Here is a 22,369-nt window from a genome sequence, read left to right on the forward strand (position 1 = left end):
CCTGCTTCGTCTCTGCAGTGTATAGGCTTGCCTTGCGTCAAAAAGAGGCGTTATATACGACGGGGCAAATGTGTTTATTTTTTGATTCTGTGTTAGCGCCGCGAAGCAACGGTGGCTATGAGCGTCTCATAGACGTGGACAGGTGGAGAGAGGACAGGCGGAAGGAGTGGGGGGCACAGGGGGGTTAGTATGCGTTCTGAGCAGACTTTAGGGGGAACTGTGCCGACATTCGTCTGGAAAGTCTTCGGAAACCCCAGGGAAAACCTGAGGTAGGATTCGAACCCACCACCTCCCTGTCTAAACAGCCTTGACCTTAACTACCACGGGGGGGGGGGGGGGGGGGGGGTACCCGAAATCCACCATTAAGAATATAACGCGCTTAAGAATAAAACATTCAAGAATAAACCGCTTAAAAATGCACGGTTAAAAATTTTCCTCCAAAAGTAACCCGCTTAAAAATGCACGGTTAAAAATATTCCTCCAAAAGTAAACCGCTTACTATCCCCGCTTAGAGATCACCCCTTTAATAACCCGCTCGGCCATGCCTCTGATCCGGGACGGATGTGTTCGCTACTATATGCGTTGTGACCGTTCAACTGTTTAGCAATGCACGTAGTAGTTAGTAGAATAGAGGGAACTACGCTGCCACGGTGGCAATAGGCGGTGTTCCGTCATGCTGCACAGGAGATGCACAGGACCAACTTCATGTTGGCCTGTGCCAACGTTTGTCTTTACACCCATACAGGGGAAACCCACGGGAAAAACGGAGGCAGCACAGCAAGTGCCTAGATTCGAGCCCGCGTCACCTCCCAATCACTGCGTCTTCCAAAGTTCATGTACTCCAAATGGAACAATTACTAATCATAAGTGGTCGTGATCGTCGTGTAAAAAGTACGTTGAGAGCAGCCCGTCTAAAGTGATCACGTAACGCAATCTGTTCCCAAACGCTATATCATGAACCATACGTTGTTGATCATTCATTTTAAAGTATTCCTATCACCGCGTTCCACCATGAAAGCGTTTCGAATTTGCGTCAAACAAAGTTGTGCGGTGAACAGGTTTCACATTCACAGGTGCTCACATTTTTTAAGGCGCATTGCTTGTTGAAAGTTATGACGAACTGCGCTAAATTCCCACCGTCGCTTATCAGCAGGGGATTCCTTTATCTTTACGGGTGCCGTAACCGCTTACACCAAGGTCACGCTCATTGAAATGCAAGGCATTCCCCTATGCACTTGATCAGTGCGTAGGTATACCTCCGCATCCTTCTTTCTGGTAGGTACAGCAAGGAGACAGGGGGAGGGGGAATTCCGACGGGCAGGCAGTGCCAGTTTGACTAATCATCCAGCACCTGTTACTTGCTCCAAGACTACCAGAAAGATCTTCAGGCCTCTCCGGGCATTGAAGGATGCGCCTCTTGTGTCCGAATCCGATGTGAATTCATTCACTACGTTCTACAAATAACAAGCGGTTGCAATTTTCGGCAGCATTTGACGGGTGGTGGTGGGGGGGGGGGGGGGGGCGGAAGCATGGTGCGGTTTCCTCGCTTTTTCGGGGTTCACTCAGAGGTGCACAGTAGAAGTTTCTGTCACGCGCTCGTCTTGCACAGACCTCGTTCGTACTAGAGTCACCAGGAGTATCGACACTGTGGCAATGAGCCGAGTTGGAGCCGCCATGTTGTTTCCGTTTGCCCTCCATGCAGCGCCATCAATGGAGCGCTCTTCGAAGTTTTGTCTTCTCTCAGTGCCGATCTTCACCTTCACCTATTCCTACTGCCGAAGCAGAGGTGGGGCTGGAGGTCAAACGGACACAACATGGCGGCTCCAACTAGCCCATTTGCCTCAGTGACGAAGTGTAGCTTATTTAGTGACTCTAGTTCGTACTCCGTAGCGAAATTACTGTTTTACCATTAAAAAATCATTAACATCACCAACAAGTTACTGTGCAAGCAAGCTGGTGTGTACCCGACGGAAAAGACTTTTGCTTCGTCTTTCTATCCCCGATCGTATTCATTTTTCACTTGCTCAATCCTTATGCTTTCGTTCATACCATCATTAACCCCGCCAACCTCTTGTGTTCTGTACTATTAACCACCGTCTCCAGTGCTATACAAGTGAGCTGGAGTGGACACAATCTCCATGAAAGATGAAAGTCACTGGAAAGGTTAGCCAGCTGTAGAACTCGAACCCACATCTTCTGTAAAGCATCTTGCTACAGCTGGCTAACCTTTTCAGTGACTCTCTTCTTTCATCGTTAATTTCTTAGGCAAATTGAGGCTTTGTATGTATTTGTCCCTTCTATGTTGTCCCAGCCTTAGAACACCAGTTCTTTCATGACAATCTCCATATTATTTTCAATTCAAATGCAATCCAATTCAATCCTGGTCTATTTCTATTTTCTATTTTTTATTTCATTTCCAAAAATACAGAAATGAGGTCCAGGTACAAAAGGCGGAGCCTGACGAGGTACCTGGACCGACAAACAGGAATGCATACAGACAAACATAAACAGTCGGCGGATATCTGTGCGCCATTACAGTGTCTATTGCAACGTGATTATGCAGTAGTAACATCGATAACATTTTTTACATGTACAGTACAAGTACTCCACTGTTCGTGGATGTTCATCTCTCACCTAGATGGTACACACAAAAGAGAAAAAAAAAAAGAAATACAGCGCTGTGCAAAGTGTCCTTTAGCCAAAGGCACACGCAACCATACTAAGGTTTACCATTTTAAAATAGCTTAATGTTATAATTGACATCTAAATATGAGCGGAAGAGTCCTCTGAACTGTGCCTGTGTGTACTCAGGCTTTACAAAATTTGCAAATTTGTTTAAAAATTGAGGCACTAGATAGGCCATGGATTGATACCCGTAGTTGGTTCGCACACATGGCGTTGTGTAATTCCTGAAGTGCCTTAGCCCATACGTCGTGGTTTTAGTTGTAAGGTTTATGCGATTTTCCTTAACTTCTTTATGAATATGAATTCCGAGTTTTAAAATGAACATTTGTTTAACAGTAAGAATGTGAGCGTCGGAAAAAAAGGTCTGGAGAAGGAGTAAAGAAGTCGGCATTTGTTAGAAAACGTATTGCTCTTCTCTGGAGAATGTGTACTTTGCCTAGGTTATTTGCTGATGTGTTGCCCCATACTAACAGGCAGTAGGAGAGTTTGGAATGGACAAGTGCGTAATAAATATTGCTCATGAGCCACCTTGGCAGTGCTCTTCTAATGCGACTGATAGCACCGATTACCTTGGATAGTTGTTTTGTAAGGTGATCAACATGCGTATTCCATAATAAATTCTCGTGAAACCATACGCCGAGGAATTTTATCTCAGAAACCTGTTCTAAGGGAATCGCATTAATGCTTAGCGAGAACGTCGGGTCGGAGACCTTGTTGATAGATCGAAATATTATGAATTTCGTCTTGCTCACATTTACCCTTAATCGATTTGCTGCTAGCCATCTGGAAAGGTGTTCTAGATAGCTGTTTATCAACGTGGCAAGGTGTGACAGGCTATGGTGGGAAAAAAAGATGTTAGTATCGTCGGCATACAAAATTATATCTGGTGTGTTAGGAATGGAGACGATGTCATTGATGTAAAGAAGGAATAAGAGTGGACCCAGAATGGATCCCTGGGGTACCCCGTACTTTATTAAAAGCTTATTAGATTCATAACCATGAAGCTTGACGTATTGGAAGCGCTCAGACAGATAGCTTTTTATTAATTCGTGAATCTTCCCGCGTAAACCATAGGAATAACATTTTCGCAGTAAAATATCATGCTGTATCGAGTCAAACGCCTTTCTTAGGTCGAGGAATATGCCTACAGTATACCGCTTATCTTCTATATTTTCCACAATCTGGTCTCTGATTCTCATTAATGCGGTTTCAGTGGATTTCCCTTTCTGAAATCCATATTGTGCGTTTGTTATTATGTTATGTTTCAAAACGAATCTGGTGAGTCTGTCATTTATTATTCTCTCCACCACTTTTGAAAAGAGTGGCAAAACGGATATTGGGCGGTAGTTATTGAGGTCATTTCCATCTCCTCCTTTGCAAATTAGTGTAACTTTGGCTATTTTTAATGCGTCAGGGAAGGTACCCGTTTCTAAAATCTCGTCGTATCTCGTAAAATCGTTTCTACCGGTCTGTGTTGAAAGACGTTAATTATAGTAATGTCTGTCTCCAATTCGGTCTAATCTAATCCCTATTTGTTTGTTTGTTTGCTTGTAAGGAAAAAAAAGATAAGTCTAATCCATATCTCTTTTGTATTGCGTTAATTATCAGCATTATTAATTATAGTAATATCTATGTCTGTAAGGCATATAAACAGACAAGAGACAAACATGGCAACGACAAAAGAAATATAAGATTAACGGGGGGGGGGGGGGTGCACTCCGCCAGCCGGCTCAACCCTATCGTCCCGATGCCCTTTGCTCCCGTACACTTCATGAACGTTTCCGTTTCCCAGCTGAACTACGTGAGCACCTGACCCTTCATGTCGTCTGCATACTTTCCTTTTCTACGCGGGACGTTCAGAAAGGAAGAGGGATACGAGGGGCAGGCGGGAGGGGGGGGGGGGAGTCTCACCGCTACCGGTCACTTTTTCCCACGGTTCTGACCACGCTTGTGTTTACCACTTTGAGGCAGACAGTATTGTTGTGTGCTGGAGGACGTGGGTTATTCCTTGATGCCAACCGGAACGCTTGATGTTCGACACCATGAAAAAGGGGTGGGGGGGGAGGTAAAGGGGGCTCTCTGGGTAACAGAACGCGGAAGTTCCGCTACTCCCTCTTGCTTTCAGTCGAAGATGAAAAAAAACGCAGGGATTTTTTTTTTTTTTCTCGCTTTTTCGAAACACCTTCGACGATCCAGCAAACAAACCTATCCCCGAGGACTTACTTCCGCATAGCCTCTGGTCTGAGAATCCCACGCGGAAGCGGTCAACACTCCAGGTGGACGACGAAATGGAGAGGGCGTCTGTAGACCATTGGTTGACTCAAATGCGTGCAAAAGGACCATAGATGAACTCGGGTTGCAAGGGTGGCGGAGCAGTCTGTTGCCAGTCTGACTATGACGGCGACGCGGTCGCAGCACCGAGTTCCTCGGTTGGGATCAGCTGCTTCAGGATGAACGTGACTAAGCAAATTTTGCGGGTTTTACGGTTCTTCCCAAGCGTATACACGTCACTGAAGATCCTTACTATTGACACGACCGCTATGGCACTCCGGTTTTCCGCTCAGTGGATGCGACCTTCTCTCTGACTATGAAGCTGGAATGGTCATCAGTGCGAGTTCGAGTGTTTGTGTGTGTGTGTGTGTGTTTTCGGTACAGTTCACCGATGATGTTGCCACGGCTGGCTGGATTTCTTAAAAGTGCCCGTTCTCTAATGGAGTAGCGGTCATTCCTGCGCTGTTCGCCGCTTCCGGGAACTCTGCTGTCTCTTGCTTTCGCAAAAGGTCGTTGGGGTGAGTGAAGCCTCTATTTTGCGGGAGGGGGGTCATTTCGGATATAATTCACGCCCGCTGGGTCGCGCTCAAAAACTCCGTTTCGAAAAGCTGTTTATGACCACGGTGACAACGTGGCAGCGGTCATTTACTCTTTCCGCGTTATTTCATAGATTTGGAGCCACCGTATGTTTCTGTCGTGTTATCTTTATTTCGTTTTTATTATTTTCTTGCCCAAAACCGATTACCTCGTACGGAATGGAAGGCCTCCGGGAAGCCCTATTTGTGGTGATGATCCGTTTGTAACGCGTTTCTTAAATCTTTCCCTCTTTTCTTTTTTTCTGTTGTTTCGTTGAACATACGTTTTTTGTCCCGGTATACAGTCTGATTTAGGGTCTGACTCATTGGGGTTAAATGCCTTTACCAGATTCGGGAGGGAAAAATCGGGTGCTATTTTCGAACCTGTAATTCGGAGTGAAATCTGGCGCTATTAACACAATCGGGTGTTATCGGGTTCTTTTTTGCTTTCTGTCCAGCCAGCGGCGCCGAAAGGTTGTTAGAGGTGCACATATTGTTGAAACACGCACTCCTCGCGATTTATAGTCACAAGCACCACACGATGTAGAATTAAACGTGCCTGGCGTAGTTTATCGCTGCACTCAGATAATGTTTTCTTCGGGCGTCTGCACAGATTGCTACTAAATCGTGCACGTCATACATGATACAACATAATACGTGATCGGAAAGAAATTGGGTTTATAACCCGAATCGGTCCGAAACTCGGGAGGGAACAATCGGGTGGAATCGGGTTTAAACCGAAAAGGTCAAGCCCAGAGTACATATACTGCGAAACGATGAAACGTATCACTGATCTCCATAGCGGACCTTGAGGCTGGGGTACAAACACACAAGCACGAGTCTCAAACACAGCTATATCACCAGAGATATGACCAGCTCGCCCGCTTTCTAGCCGCTCTTATAAACGTATACGCTCCGCTTTTCTACATTTTGCTTGTAAGATGTATGTACTTACGAAACAGGGTTTTCCTTGTAGGAAAGCGTGCGTAGCAAAGTAGCTACTCGTTCAAATTTCGACCTTATCGGGTTCTTTAGAGCACATGAAGAAATAAACAGAATACTAAAAGAATACACAAGACGGGAACACATTCCATGAACGTCACCCCACTAGTATATGCACGGACGGTGGCGATGATAGGAAAAAGAACAAATGGAGACATAAGTCGTGATGCTATAGGCAGATAATTTGTCACTTCAAATTAATTTTGCATCTTATTTTTTCGTATTGATCTATCTAATTAACATTCTATGTAAGTGCACGTACTTTATTTGACCCTCTTTAACGTTTTGTTTGCTTGCTGACATCCCTTGTACTATGCTTAGCTGGTCCGGATGGAGTAAAAAAACCTTCTTTTACAGTACCTTGCTCTCAACCTTACTTTTATCGAAACTGCCTCGCGTAATAATGTACAGAAAAGTACTTCTCGCAAGCATGGATTACAATCCAAACCAGTTCGGTACCAATCCTATACACGCATTAAGCTCACAGGACATATTGCAGTATTTCCTAGTGTGTTACAGTGAACCCTCGTTATTATGACCATGGTCGTTCCCGAAAATTTTGGTCATAATGCGGAATTGTCATATTAACGGAGGGACTTGCAGAGGTTTTTACTGCATTGTTCCCCAAAGGTATGGTCGTAAAGCGCCTATGTCAGGCTATCAGGGGTCATATTAAAGGGGGTTCACTGTATATATGTCAAAATTTTCCAGGACGAGACACTGCGCGTTACCCGCGTTTTTCGCTGTTCCTAACCAGACGCCGATGCGGTCCGGGGTAACTTTCGACCAGACAACACTCGTAGCGCAAATAAATAAATCTCGTCTAGTGTCGTCCGTTTTGTGATATCTCCACGTATCCGGGGAAACGTTACCAAGAACTAGACAACACCTGTCTCTCAGTTTGACTTGGGCAGCCACTGGTAACATTCGAAATCATTCCCATGCGCGCCTCTGATCCAGAAGTTTCAAGTGATTTACCTTAGCATGTCCTGCACTCCATTCGCACCGTTCTTTCATGTGAGATCCCAGACTGTATCGAAAGCATCGAAAGCACACCAGGCTCTCTCGCCTAACATACGGGCGACGAAGCCATCTCGCCCTACGTAGGCGACTGAAAAGGCTCACCGATGCATGCTACTCCAAGTGCAAACAGACCGAATGAAAAGCCCACCGACCTCCCGTGTCAACACGTGTCAATGACAGCCTAGCTCTTAGAAACTGTCCTCCAATGTTGATATATTATATGTCTCAGTACCCCCTTTCGATGGCTTGAATGTGAATCTTCTGATGGAGTTCAAGAGGTTCCAAACTCGATATCACAAAACGGACTTTCCAGAGAGAGAGAGAGAGAAAAAAAAAGAACGACAAACCCTAAGAGAGTCTCTGTCCATGCAGAAAGTTACGAGTACTCTGTTGATACAAGCGATGTTGGATAAGAAAGAAAAAAAAAAACGAACGCTTTAAGGAATCTGGAAAACGGCGGCAGAATGAAAAGATAAGGAAAGAGAGGGCAGAAAGGAAGGAGAGTGCCACTTCCATTTCTGCTGCGTTTGACTTTCTTGGCGGGACCAAGTGTTGCGCCCCCGCGTGGCGAGTGAGCGCAAGTCAAGCGTGTGCGTCGTCTGCTTCTCTCAGGTCACAGAGCTTTATATTTGCTGCAGTGAGCGGGAAAAAAGAAGGACACACTTTTTGTCGCTTTTCTGTTTTTCTCCGATTTGTGATAGAGAAATGGGCACAAGTGGTGTTTGTTTGCCAGGAGGAGCAGCAGTTGTTGGTATTGTTTGTGTTCGAAACGCGATATTTATTCTTACATGTGTTGCTGCCGTCTGTGTTTGCTTTGCATCACTAGGGTATCGAAATCGATCACTACCAGCAACGTCCCCTGGCGTTTTTATTCCGCGTTGCAAGTGGCGTAGTGCGTAGTTGCTATTGAAAGCAGAGAGATTGAAATGTTCAGTGTGTTGACAAACAAATGGCGTTTTCTATTAAAAAAACACACATACACACACAGAACTGAGGCAGAAAGATAGATTTTTTTTCCTGCTGTCTTCTTTTGGCGTAAATGATGAATATGTAGCAATGATCTGACACCCTGCCTTCCCCGTTGTAATCTCCAGCTAAATCTCCGTCGCTACATTTGCTGTACCTAAAGGCACCTTAATAACCATGTCGAACTCGAAAGGAATATATTAGTTCAATACATTAGTTCAGAATAGCTTATAAACGTCCCGCGTACCTCTTCTTGATGCCTCTGGAGCAAAAGTGACAAACTAACACTGCGCATGCCTAAAGAAAGAGGCAGAAAGACCCCCAAACATACACAAAACACACGCAAGGATTTCAGGCCAGTAGATTCCTTTTCTTCCGAAGATAAACTAGAAAGCTTTCCTTTTCTTCCTTATTTTCCCATTATCCGGAACCCCAGCATTCCAAAATGTGTCAGATCATTGGGGAAGGTCAACGTTCCTGGCAGCCACGAACACAAGGAAACTCGATGTCGGCGACCCTATGCTACTGCAGTGACCTCTTTTCGAGCACGGGACTTAAAGGAAAAATGGGAGATAAAGTACAGTGACCCCTGCCATTGCTAGAGCTTTTGCTGGCGACCAGCATTATTCATTCGTTGCCTCACACGTCAACCCACCGCCTTCGCAGTTGGCACCAAATTTGTTGCTTTGGTGTTGTGCCGTTCCCTGGATTAGATGACATTTGACAGGCCCTCAGTTTGTGCAGGTAGATTGCGCCATAACGATGGTAAGTGTATAAGTTGTTGGTTCAGTGGCTTCTCGGAAATGCTTGGTAAGCTTTCGTCATGCTGATGCGCAGTTAAACATCTGTGTAACTTTATGCTAAAAATATGCCGTCGTTCAATGCTGGAATACAGGGACCGCGTCGGCATGCCTCTACACCTTGTGTTTCCAGCTACTGCTATAATAGCAGTGAACGGTATCTCATATTTTGCGGTCGATCTTAGCTTACATTCATTGATTCATTGCTAAATTATCCGATGCGATAAGTACAGATTATGTCAGAAGCAGTATAATGAAGCTTTTCCGTTTGTAGCGTGATACAGTTTTAGTGCATCGTACGCTATCGTCTTTGCGTACGTAAAAGATAGCGTGGTGGTTCCGCGCAATGCGCAAAGCTCTTTATGTTTTGCGCTTGCTCAGAACCAGCCACGCTATCTCTTGCGTATGCGATAACGTACGATCCACTAAAATTCACTGGTTAGTAGCATAACGCGTGTCTTTCTGGTTGGATATGTGAAGACACATTTACGTAGTGTATTTATATGTCGTGTAGGCAAGACAGGTTATGTTTCGGAAAATAGTAAACACGGGCGACTGGAATAAGCTGGCTAACCTTGCTCGTTCCACTTTCCTCACGAGCCACCAAGGTTCTGCATTTCTTACTAACGGTGACCTTCTGACTTCCGGTCTGTCCAAGGCAACCCAGGTCAGCACTGGTCGGCAAAGATGCCGTCGTAAAAGTGTTCTACGTTGATTGCGTCATTAGGGAGTTCTACAATACGAGGCGCAATTTTAGCGTACCCGATACGCGAGCAGGCCGTGCGGTAGACGGAAATTGAGGTTTAGTGTGCCCTTAGAATAATTAGGGTTCCCACAGAAGCACAAAACGCAAGCACATTGTGCCTGCAGCTCTATCAAGCGGTGACTACGGTGTTCATTTTGACCAGAGGTGGGGAGTAATGCATTACCGGTAATGCATTACTTTTGAGTAATGAGTAATGGTAATGAATTACATTTTGCCAGCAAGTAATGAGTAATGGTAATCCATTACATTTCGACTGAGTAATGCAGGGTGGCATTACTCACTACTTTTGTCGAATGTTCATTGTGTCACGTGAAGATTGGGAACATCCAGATTTTCTTCAACCCGCCTTTAACAATGAGCACAGGTCAACAAGGAAAGAGAAAGGCGCAGCCTGGGCGGTGTGTGTCACAAGTGTCTACATGATGATATTACCGAATTTCTCCTGTGCGCATTTGGAGTAAAGGGAAATCAATGAAATAGAAACATAACCTCTGTGAGGGTAACATGTAACAATTTCTGTAGGGATTCACTGTTTTGGTATGGAACCGTGTTAGTTTCTCTTGTGCTGTCAGAGGTAGTTTTTCTGCCAGGGCAGAACTGTAGGCTGAGCTTCATCCGCCGGCTTCATAATGCTAGAAAAGGAATCATCTACACTAAATCTTATGTATAGTTTTTGCCTATCAGACTCGCTTCTGCGGGGATCTAGTGGCACCGATTTGGGGACACTCGGGTGGCTATTGCCTACAGGAAAAAAAGCCAGGAAAAAACTTATGCATAGCACCTTTGAGGCTTATGTCCTAAAACGTAAATGTAATGCCAGAGTAATGCCATTACTTCGTTAAAATAATGGCATTGCTAATGCATTACTAATATCCAAAAAGTAATGAGTAATGTAACGCATTAGTTTTTCATACAAGTAATGAGTAATGGTAATGCATTACAAAATAAAAGTAATTTCCCCACCTCTGATTTTGACTACGAAATTCATGTAATCTAAAAAAAAATGTTTTGATTAAAAAAAAATGTTGCTGAATTTCATTCTCTGCACGTTTGTGTTTCTTTTAGATTGGCTCTAGGCATACGCAGTGACACCCCGAAATTTCCTAGAACCCCCAAGCAGCTTAGATGCCATACTTTTTTAATATCCTGTTGTGCTATTTGCATCACAGTTACAATAGATGCTCTTCGCAGGACGATCGCCCCCCTCTCTCTCTTTTATTTCTCTCTCTCTCTCTCTGCTATGTCGTGACGCTGATGTTTCTGTTAGACAATATGTTGTACGGCGGATTGGAACCGCTTTGGAAGTGTCTCATTCTCTGCTGTAGAGCGCAGAATTCTCGGTGCGTATTTCAATCAGCGGATCATCAACGCCAGCGGGACGTCAGTAAAGTGATGTCTGAGAGTTTAAAGAAGTAACGCAAATCTCTACCACGTCTTCGGAATTACAGTCGGGGGCACACTTTCCTATCTACTAAACCTCACTGAGATTTGAAATGTCACATATTTCGATTTGCTGCAAAGAAAAGAAAAAGGAAAAACGAAAGCGATAATGACGATCACAACCGAACACGTTACGAGGTTTTGCGTATAATTTGCTGTAGTGTGTTGTAATTTCAAAATTAGATTTTATCTTACCTATTAAAATAATTAATATGCTAATGAGATTAATTTTGTTTTGACCCTTCACCGTACCGTACCGCCAGAACGCTCCACAAAATTTCAAAGTATCAGCCGCACGGACGATTGGAAAGAACAAATACAAACGTAGAAATAAAAACTATGCCGGGAGAGGGAAGATTGGCTCTGGACCTAACTCACCCCGCTAGCAGGTTTGTCGATGGTGGAAAGCCGGCTGATGTAACGGTTACCGCACTCTTCTTTTTCCCTCTCCCTCTTCCCTCTCCCTCTTTCCCACTCGCATGACCTTGCACCAAGCCGCTGTGCCCATCTCGGCTCACCTTGATCCGAATATTCGCCTCCGGGTGCCCGGGAACTTTGCCAGAATATTCTCCCCATAATTTAGCTGCCGTTTCCCGTTCGGCTTTCACTTTCTTCACTTCGCGGTTTCTTCTGTTCTGTCCTGTCGGAAGTGAATGCGTTAATTAGTATACGCTTCCATGTTCACGCGTCATCAACAACTGCTGGGAATTCATTTGGCAGACCCCATATCTCCGTTTGAAATTTGGGGGAAAAAATACTGGGAATATTTAGTATCCAGCATACACAAAGAGCGGTACGTACGGATATTAATAGTGTTGCCGACGCTGCGCATGCGTCCAGCGCGACGCGCAATTTTGCGCCCAGCGTACGTGCGCTATTTCACAAATTTAGCGTGCGTACACAGGGTCGCTTTCGTTCCGTTCTCGTGGCACGCGAGACAGCTCGAGACATCCCTTTTGTTACTCGCAAAGAAAGACACGACACCAATGGCGTTCGACTGGACGAATTATTTTTGCTGCACTTGGCTTGCCCTTGGAAGTGGGTATTGCGTAGTTTTTGTTTTACACGACAGCTGATACCACAATGGTTTGCGTAAGTGCAGGCTGAGCTGTACTGAAAATGTGGGTACATAGCGAAAGTGGAAACGCGGAGAGCTCACGCAAGCTTCAGCCGCCATCCTAAAACCTTTGCAAATTGGTGCATGTTAGTTGGTACACGCCGTATGTATGTGTAGGCACAAAACGCTTTCATATGTTTTCAATTGGCTCCACAATGTATCGTAAAAATAGCCGAGTAATGATCACACCCTCTCGTCGAGTGTCGACGGGTGTGATAAGCAGCAGGAGGCCCCGTGGCCTGGAGTCCCTGAACCACGGTGTGGCCTTGTGTCCCAGAGCCCCGATTAGCGTTCGTTCACACCGCCCTTATCATGCGGCCGTCAAGGCGATATTTTTGTCCTCCCCGGATGCTTATCGCCTGCTGAACAACTTTCTCTCTGCTAGTGCCCCGCGCGTTTTCCTTCACTCAGCGCCGGATGTGTCGCCCCGTAGCTATGACGTCACGCTGGTAACCAGGGGAGGGATGCAAATCGCTCGCCGTGATTAGCTAGAACTTTCGGTTTTGCACGAGTTCTGTCTCAAGCACGTGGTTGATAAACCTCGAGGACGATACAGTGCGAGACAACATAATCAAACGATACCAGCATGTTGTGGTGTTCGTTAAGAGTTGGCTGTTTGTTAATTCGTGAAGAGTTCCCAAGCAACACAATGTACTGAAAGTCGAGCGCAATAGGGGTGGACGGGTAGGTGGGTGGCCCTGAACAGGCTCGTGAAACTAAAGAACATTGATAGGACACATACCGTCCACCCCTATTGCACTCGACTTTCAGTACACTGTGCTGGGTAGGCTTGCACCCTGAAAGCTGTCCTTCGCCGCATAACACTCAAAACGCTCAGAACTCACCGTCGTCCAGACTGATATCGATGAGGCGGCACAGTGGCGTAGCCAGATCGGGGGCGATCAAACCCCCTCTACCCCACCCGCAGTTGTACTTTTTGTAGTGCATTTAGGCGAGGGAAAACGAAGTCCTCCCGAAGTGTGTGTTTTTCTAGCTACGCTACGTGGTGGCGCTGCAGTATGATTTTTCTGGCGGAATAACTCCGTTAATATTAGTGAGTTTTAGTATATCGTACGCCATCGCCGTTGCGTACGTAAGGGATAGCGTTGTCGGTTCTGCCCACGCGCAAGAAAAACAGAACTTTGCGCATTGCGCAGAACCACTACGGTATTCCTTACGTACGCGAAGGCGACAGCGTACGATATACTAAAACTCACTATTAACGAGAAGCTTCAATATTTGCACGCAAAAGCGCAATTTAGAAACGTCACTTCTCCATTACAAGTGTGTAAATATACGATCCTTGTTCAGAAGTGATGACTAAGTAGATGTTGTATAAAACGTTTACCGAATATATATATATATATATATATATATATATAATATGTATTTTTTTTTAAGTACTATATTTCAAAATCAGGATATTCAACGAAGAAAAAATCAACAACAGAAGAAAACATCACTGCAAAACGCTGACCCACACACACATATTCAGGGTGTTTGCTTTAACGTGCCCTGAAATTTTATTTAAAGCGAGCGATAAAAGAGAAACGAGCGCTACTTTTCAGCTACTTGACTAAGGAACAGGTGCTACTGGTGAAGCAGTACCTGTTTCTTACTCAAGTAGCAGAAAAGTACCACTTGCTTTTCTTTTATCGCTCGCTTTAAATATAATTTCAGGACACCTTATGGCAAACACCCTGCATATATAGATATTACGTGCTGTTATTTTTAAGTATGTTCCATTGGCTTTCCTCTGTTTAGATCCACTGGCGTCTTTTATCTTTACGTAACCGCTATGTGTACCTATATGTAGCGGACACCTCGTAGAGACTGCGAGCGTGCGTCCCCCAGACGTCCTCTCCTTGAACCTGAGAATGAACTGGGACTTCACGCCAGATAAGCGACGTCAAAACAGCCATCTCACACAGGCATTGACTCCTCTGTGTTATCATCTTATCAGACAGCACTGGCTTCAGCACATCAAGATTGCCACGTTCGTCACACACTGCCGACACCCCGAGTTCTCTGGGTCGGGACTATTTGTGCTTCCAATCAATGCTTTGAAGACTCCCAAAATCGCTAGAAATTTGCTCGTATTTTTTAGATAGAAAGAATGTGTTTAAAGTTAATCTAACATGCAGGAATACAACAGTTAAATGTTAACTGATATGTTATAGGGCAGTTCTGCAGTTAGGCTGCGGGACCTTATCCCACTGCGTGGGCGTTAATAGGACTTCATGAGTTAGCATGGCACGCGCGCGAAGGTAGCAGGACAAAGGCAGTCCAGTGGGCCTGTGGCTCTTAGAAGAGTCATAAGTGATCGATGAGCTTAATTCATTATTCACACACATTCGGAATACATCTATACGCGTATATTGACTGACAAGCTAAAAGACTACCCTGAGCACCACCTCATGCCATCGTCATTCATGTAGTAGTTGTTGCCCTGAGCATAGATTGATCACATCACATCTGTTGTGTACGACTGATTAACGGTATTCCACTTTAAATGCATAGTTCGCGGCCGTACGTCGGGAGACAACTACGATCATGAAGACCAGTGAAGGAGTGATCAGTCTGTAAAATAATTTTGCCCAACTAAGTTATCTTTAATTCGAAGGTGCTTCGGCCGTCGAGAGGGCGACCGTTACGTATAGTCGCATCCAGTGAAGATAACGTGTTGAGAATTTAATCAGCGTCATTAATTGTAGAGGAGTTTGAGGTGACACCCGCCTATACAGCACGACCACCTAACTTCCATTGCTTTCTATCCATGCCCCTCCTCCCCCCCCCCCTCCCTTTTTTTTTCGATCTTACAGCAATGTTCCAATATTTTTAGCTTCCATAGTGCGATGCAACGCACTCATTCCAGCTGGAGCTTTGTATCCCCCGTAACGATGACGTCACTTTCTTTACAAAACCACGTGCTTTGGGCTGGCTCCCATATCAGAGCCATCCACTTTAATTCCAATAAAGAGGAGTCAAGTGCAGGGAACACTTTTTATGCAATATAGTACATATAGAAAGAGGGGGGGACTTTGGTGAGATTGCTTTCCAGCGGCGACTTTGAGGCCGTGTCGTCGCCTTTTCTGTAGGTTTTATTTTTTATTTTTTTAGTGCTGAAGGCGGGGGTATCGTTCTTTGTCAACAGAACCCCACTGTCTCCCTTACTATAAACCGGTGGTGGTTTCAATTGAACCGGTGTGTGTGTGTGTGCGTGGATGGGGGGAGGGGGCTTTGATTCGGCGAGGTGCGCATACATAGTAAACGAATGTGGAGGGCGAGTACGAAATTGAGCTTCTTTATGTCGAAGAGAGATTGATACGTGTAACCTCCCTCAGATGTGGCAGTCAAATTTTAGGCTCATGTATCCGTGGTTTTCACGGTGTTCTTTTATTGACGTCATACCTCGCTACATGTTTTACATGCGCCACACTGGAACGGAAGATGGCATTATCGTTTACTGTCGTTCGGATCTCGAATGTCATTATTTACGAAGCTCGTGCCACGTTAATTTCGAATTACATTTCGACGCCACGAAGGTGATGGGATCCGCTCGCTAAAGTAAAATTTATTTGATACAACCTATACAAAGAATGAAGCGTAGTTTACAGGTTGAAATGGCACTTGACAAGTTGATGGTAATGGAGATGCGATAAAGAAAAAAATGGGGATGTAAGTTGACAATTTGAAATGCGAACTTTTTTCAATATGTTTTAAAACCAGGTGTTTTCAGCATAGGTTGCCAGCTCACAAAACATTGCGTCTGCGCTTTCTGTGAAAGTACCTAACTTGAATACATTTTTTTGTGCGTGTGTGAAAAGACACCTGTGTGGGCTAGAATGTAAGAAATCATCTAGTGTCGTACAGCAGAAAGGGGTTTTATGCAAACCACGGTAATATTTTCACAGTACACTCTACGCAGATAATGGGAGCAAGAGTAGGCATTACATATAGGCGAACGCGTTATGGCGAACCCATTAATTAGACAATATCATGAAGGCAAATTTCATTGAAACTGTTCGTGTGGAATCGCACGAACGATATTATTATTTATAACTTAACACAAAAAGTACCTACCGTCATTTTTTTTCGTGCTCGCGTGATTTTAAATTTGGTCGTAGGGCTGTGCCTCACTAATACCTGATTTCCTGAACGTGTAAATGGATTGTAGCTACATTTATTTTGCTTCCGCAAATGTTCCGTCCGACATCCAGCCATTGCACTCGCGTGCGTACTTGAAACGCGTCGTGCTACCCCGCGAGAGTGTTCTTGGACCGGTGTCAGAAGCTCTTCGTCCGCTTACGGTGTACTGTTTATGAACATCGTCCTCTAATATCTTTCATGCTGCCGTTGACCCTCCATTTATCTTCGATAACGTCTGCTCGAGGCCTTGAATTGTGAACCAATAGTGGCTGAATTGTACTGTAGATTAGATATTAAACATCATTCGCTCCTCATGTTCTTCCCTGGAGGATTCGTTTCGAATAATGTTGAGTAAAAACAGCAATCTTTGCACCATAAATTCCACGTTCCTTCCTTATGTGCCTTAGATCATCTGTACAGTAAGAAAAATGATGGAAGATGGAAGTCACTGAAAAGGTTAGCCAGCTGTAGGACTCTGACCCACACCTTCTGGATTGCCGGTCCAGGGCTCTGCCCTGGTCACATTTTCTTCGGTCACATGAAGAAAAATGTGACACGCGGATCTGTCGGTATTGCGTACGAGCGAAAAAATTGAACTTGACTAGAGGGCACAGTTAGTGCTGGTATATTTTATGTACGTAATTATTCCTAATCGATCGTTACAGCTGATACGAAAATCAACGTCATCAACAAGAGGGGTGTATCTTTGGCATATAGTTAAAGAAACATTTTCTCATAATCAGCTTGATGGCCTGTCGGCGCAAGCTTCTTCTATATAGTTATTTGTCCATGGCTTCTTTTGAGACAGTACGTGTTTATGATTACAACTACACGGGCAATGAGGTGTTCACAGTAAATGAAGTGCACTTGCACAGCATCTCCTTTCGCGTTGTGGGTGGGATGCACCTGTTGGGGGTTACTATAACGGATATAAAGGTTACTATAACGGTGGTTAAGATAACGGAAAGGGGGCCAGTTATAACGTAGAAGGTGTGGATGCATCTGAATTAACAGGATGACATTAGTGACGAATTGGTCTGAATCAGTGGCGAAGCGCCAGTGAATTCTTTCTCTTCATTTCTTTCTTTGTTGCTTTCTCTCTCTCTCTCCAATTTCTCTTTTCTTATCTTTTTTCCCCAAACTGAATAGGAAGTCGACCTTGTGTTTAACTGACATCTCTATTAATTTGAATAAGCATATGTCCCCCTGAAAGAAAGCGCAGCAACTCCAAGCCACTGTAAGCCAAGATACCTCCTGAGTTTTTGTTTGTTTCTGCGCATGTTCGTCTATTCAATGGAGCATATTGTGCCTTCAACGACAGGTTATGTACAAATTTTAAACTGACTTCTGCATAACTTCGATTAGACTAACTTCGTGAAGAGATGCCCTAACCACGTTCGAAGCTTTCTGAACACTGTGCCAGCTTACCCCACAACCTCCATCATAGCAGCAGCGCGAGCTGATGTTCACGTGTCCATAATTGATGCAAGCACGTATGAAATTCAATAGATAAGCACGGCTCATGTCATGATCCTTGTTGCTCATGCTCCATGCTCATGATCCGGTAATCCAGAAGATGTGGGTTCGATCCCTACAGCTGGCTAACCTTTTCAGTGACTTTCATCTTTCATCGTTGATTTCTTAGGCAATTTGAGGCTTTGTTTGTATCTGTCCCTTCTATGTTGTTCCAGCCTCAGAACATCAGTTTCTCTCATGATCCATGTGTTATGTGCGGAGCGGAATGGTACCATGGGGACCCTGCGAGTGCACACGGATTAACGGACGCGACCGTAGGTTCGGACAGTACGAACGCAGGGTCGCTGCAACATAGCGCTCGCGAGTAAGCCCATTGTTGCCAGTACGGCGCAGCGCAGAGAAGCGTTTCATTTTGGAGGGCAGTAGTGCCAAGTGCAACCATGGATGCAACCTACTGAAAGAGGAGAGGCATTCCCTCTCAGTGCAAGGACGAAGCCATTGCTCCGATAAGGAGCGCGTAACGGCCACCATCGTAGCGACGATAGCGCCCCCATTGGTGACCACTCGTGCTATGACAGTGAAAGTGCGCCCTGCTTCCAGTCAAATCGCGCCTAATGTGCGTCGATGGGCAAAGAATGCGCGACGAACAACACACGGACTATCCGCTAGGCCTTTCGGCCGCAGACGGGATGGAGTTTGTGGCTCATAGACCGGAGAGTGGCTCACAGACTGATGATGTGAGTGCTTGTTTGTCTGTTTGCTTCACGCGAGTAAGGGAAACGTATTTAGCTTTCTTTTTTTATTTCCTCTTTATGGGCATAAAGGAACAAATAGGAGACTTCAGTGTACCACAGATTTGTGATGAGTCGGTTCATAGTTTCCGTTTACGTTACCAATCTTTAATTTAACAAACTTTAATCAATTTATTGAATATGACACGACTTTGTTTTTCTTTGTTTGTTTCAAGGTCCTCTGACCATTATTGACGCTTTATCTTTACATTATGATGTGTACGGACATATGTTACAATTAACTGTTTGTGAACTGGTGAAATGATTTTATTGTGCCGCGAGTTATCTGGGAAACAAGAGGGCTATTGGGATGCCAACATCGCCGAGTATAACTAGTTTTGGTTGTGTTTAGATCAGGGAGTTGTGGCTTTAGACCAGTTTGTTCCTCAGTTTATATTCTTGTCTCCTCGTTACTCACGTCAAAAGGCCACGTTAATTCGTGTTATATTTTACTCGTAAATAGTCTAAAAATGAGCTTTCTTTCTTTTTTATTAACAACTCACCATCTTGCTTGCACTTGGTTCGGAATTTGGTTTGCGTGAGTTTGCGTGGCTGAGGCGGACCTCCTGTCTTAATATCTACGTTTACTCTATTAGACAACGTACTCTATTTTAGATAGCTTTTAGGTATTTTCTCGTTTGTCTGTTTTAAAATCGTGTTCATTTCCAAAACTACGAATCATGAAGTACACGCTAAATTTTTTAAATAATTGACGACCAATACTCAAAGATCTTAACGTACCTTAAATGCCTTTTTAAGGTATTTAGTACCTTACTCTAGCTCAGAGCACCTTCCTTTCATTTCGTATTTATACACTGTCCCTGAACTACATTCTGCCTTGAGTATTTAGTATCGTACATTACACAATTTTTCTACCATATTTTGTACATATCCAGTCTGTTTGACCAGACCCTTCTCTGGTCTCTTTGACGTGACATGAGCGAGTGTTTTCGCGAAGTCCGTTGTGCTTCACGACTCATTGATTTTTTTTTCTTCTTCTTTCTTCTTCTGCAGGTGCATATGATGGAAGATGGAGCCGTGGATTTGGGCGAAGTGCGCGAGGCCGACTTTGAGCAGCTGGCCGTATACCAGGTGCGCGACCAGCCTTGTGAGGAGGAACAAACCAACCGGGCGGAGGCGTCTCTGCCTCGGAACCTCCTGCTCAAACCCTCACAGACGCTCACTGATGTAAGCATATTCATGTATACTACTTAGGCCGCCCATACTGCATTGCGACAGCGATGCGAAGCCACTTTTGACCGAGAAGACGCGTTCAAGATACAACGTAGCTTATATTGGCGAGATTAGATGCGGCAGCAATCGAAAGCGATAAGGCCGTACAAAAGTATAACAGGTGTTCAAGGTCTAAAGATTCAAGGTGGCAGTAGGTGACAAGGTGACCTCATGACTGACGTTTGCATCAGTTTCGCCTGAATCTCACGTATGGCTGACAGTTTCAGTACAGAATTGGGGTGGCTGACATTACAACTTGTTCAGTGTGTGCAACAGTGGAGAACATGGAACACATCCCCATTTGATGCGCAAGGTATTTATGCGTGATGGACTGCTACCGCGTTTGAGGGCAATAGAAATCTTCGATATCGTGAAGGTGTTGGATATTTGGGTGCGAAAGGAGAAGGACGCAGCGTCATCGGCACTTGTAAGCTTTAAAGTCAGTTGCGCAATGGAGGCATTGCATTAGGTATCACTCATTAGGTTCGTGTTCAATACGTGTGCTATCGAGTTCCTCGTTTTTTTTTTTTTTTTCTTCATGTTCTACTTTTCGTCATCGTGTTTGCGTTGAGCTTGCAGCAGTTCGGGGAGACGTAAGGGCAGTGTTAAATTAGCTTTCTAGCTTTGGGAGACTTGCAGTGACACTTTGAGGAACGATTTTAACTTCTCCCTTTTCGAGTACCCGCACTTTAATTCATAGTTGACTGTGTGGAAACTAATGTGGAATTCTATGTTCGAAGTTTGATGAATTCGATTAGATCTGGGTTTAAAATAGTATGGAGATCGTGGTTCCACAAGTGTGGAGTCGGCTATACTTCTACGTATAATAGAATAACTGCTGCAAAGAACGACCACAAGTGGTAATAACACGAACGACCACCACTCAAGGGTGGTTAAGAGCACGGACCACCAGTTTCGAACCGAATGAATGTCTCTTTCAAACCGAATATATATTCGAATAATTATAGTTCTGATGCTGCACCCATAAGCCCGAAATCGTCACAAGAGAAGGTACAAAACAAGGTCGATGCTGCTTTACACGAAGATTCATATGTGCATACCATGCAAACATGTTATACATGCTCCGCACACATGTGCTCGGTTCAGCTATACGTAAAACAATTCGCTTCGCTGAACGATTATGCGCCCTATAGTAGTATCTAGTAGCGTTAGCCCTAGTACCAGCTTTGCCTTGCCAGGCACACAACCCAGTGAAAGCGTAATGGATCATTTTCGCGTCTCTCAGCCTTGTGTTCAGCGGGTGTTGTCGATAGATGCGTGTAAAAGAATGACTGCATTCCAGGGACAGGCTTCACGGTTGGTAATCGAGTCTGATAGGTCCCTCGAGTGACACACATTCGCGATAGCGAGGAGTCACTGACACTTTTATCACTTCAAGGGCAGAGCGCCTACGCCAAGGTTTCGGAGCGTACACAACGTATGTATACCTCTTGCGGCATATTACGCGACTGAAGACTAGAAAAACAAGAACGTTACGGCGCCGAATGTAACAGACTGCGTTTCGAGTTATAGCGCTGTTTACTGCAGAGGCATTTATATACGTAGGCAAGTGCTTGCTGAACAGGTGGTCATTTCATGGCAACACAGCCCAGCGCTTGAAAAGGGAAGACCTCGATATTCCCGGTTGCGAAATCCCCAATCTCGAAATCTACACGTACGTTCTCGAAACAAGGAAAATCAAGGAAAATACCCGATTGCTTCGTAAGATGATATGCCGTGTCTAAAAACAAATAACTATATAACTACTCGAATATTCGGGTTTTCGATGTCTGTCCAAGTCGTTTTAGCGAACGAAAGCCACAATTTAGCAGTTGGGCTTAGTAGAGCGGACACGAAGGAGCAGCACGTTGGTTAGTTTATTAATAAGGTTAGTCCAAGTTTGGTGTGTGCATTTTGGTGTCTAGGTTTGTCTAAGTTCTCCGTTAGCAGTTTCACGCGCGCGACTGCGCATTTTATAGTGGGGTAACATTTGTCTACAGTAGTTTATTTTGCAACGGGGATTTCGATCACTTTGTTTCAAAGCACACCCCTCGGAAGTTGCTAGGTCGTCGCCC

General features: G+C 44.7%; 1 protein-coding gene across 4 annotated transcripts in view; it reads left to right on the forward strand.

Annotated features, from left to right (window-relative positions):
* Positions 1 to 22,369, forward strand: part of LOC135400339 (PR domain zinc finger protein 1-like) — a 79,536-nt gene that overhangs the window by 50,289 nt on the left and 6,878 nt on the right. The window contains exons 1-2 of one of the 4 annotated variants that reach the window (XM_064632170.1): positions 9,107 to 9,287; positions 20,076 to 20,249. In XM_064632170.1, the coding sequence (XP_064488240.1) occupies positions 9,285 to 9,287; positions 20,076 to 20,249 (177 nt within the window). In that variant the 5' untranslated portion in view covers positions 9,107 to 9,284. Of the gene's footprint in view, positions 1 to 9,106; positions 9,288 to 18,816; positions 19,008 to 20,075; positions 20,250 to 20,516; positions 20,608 to 22,369 lie in introns of those variants that run through there. The other 3 variants (XM_064632169.1, XM_064632171.1, XM_064632172.1) reach the window with 3 other exon arrangements.

The sequence above is a fragment of the Ornithodoros turicata genome, chromosome 7 (assembly GCF_037126465.1).
Source record: "Ornithodoros turicata isolate Travis chromosome 7, ASM3712646v1, whole genome shotgun sequence".
Lineage (NCBI taxonomy): Eukaryota > Metazoa > Arthropoda > Arachnida > Ixodida > Argasidae > Ornithodoros > Ornithodoros turicata.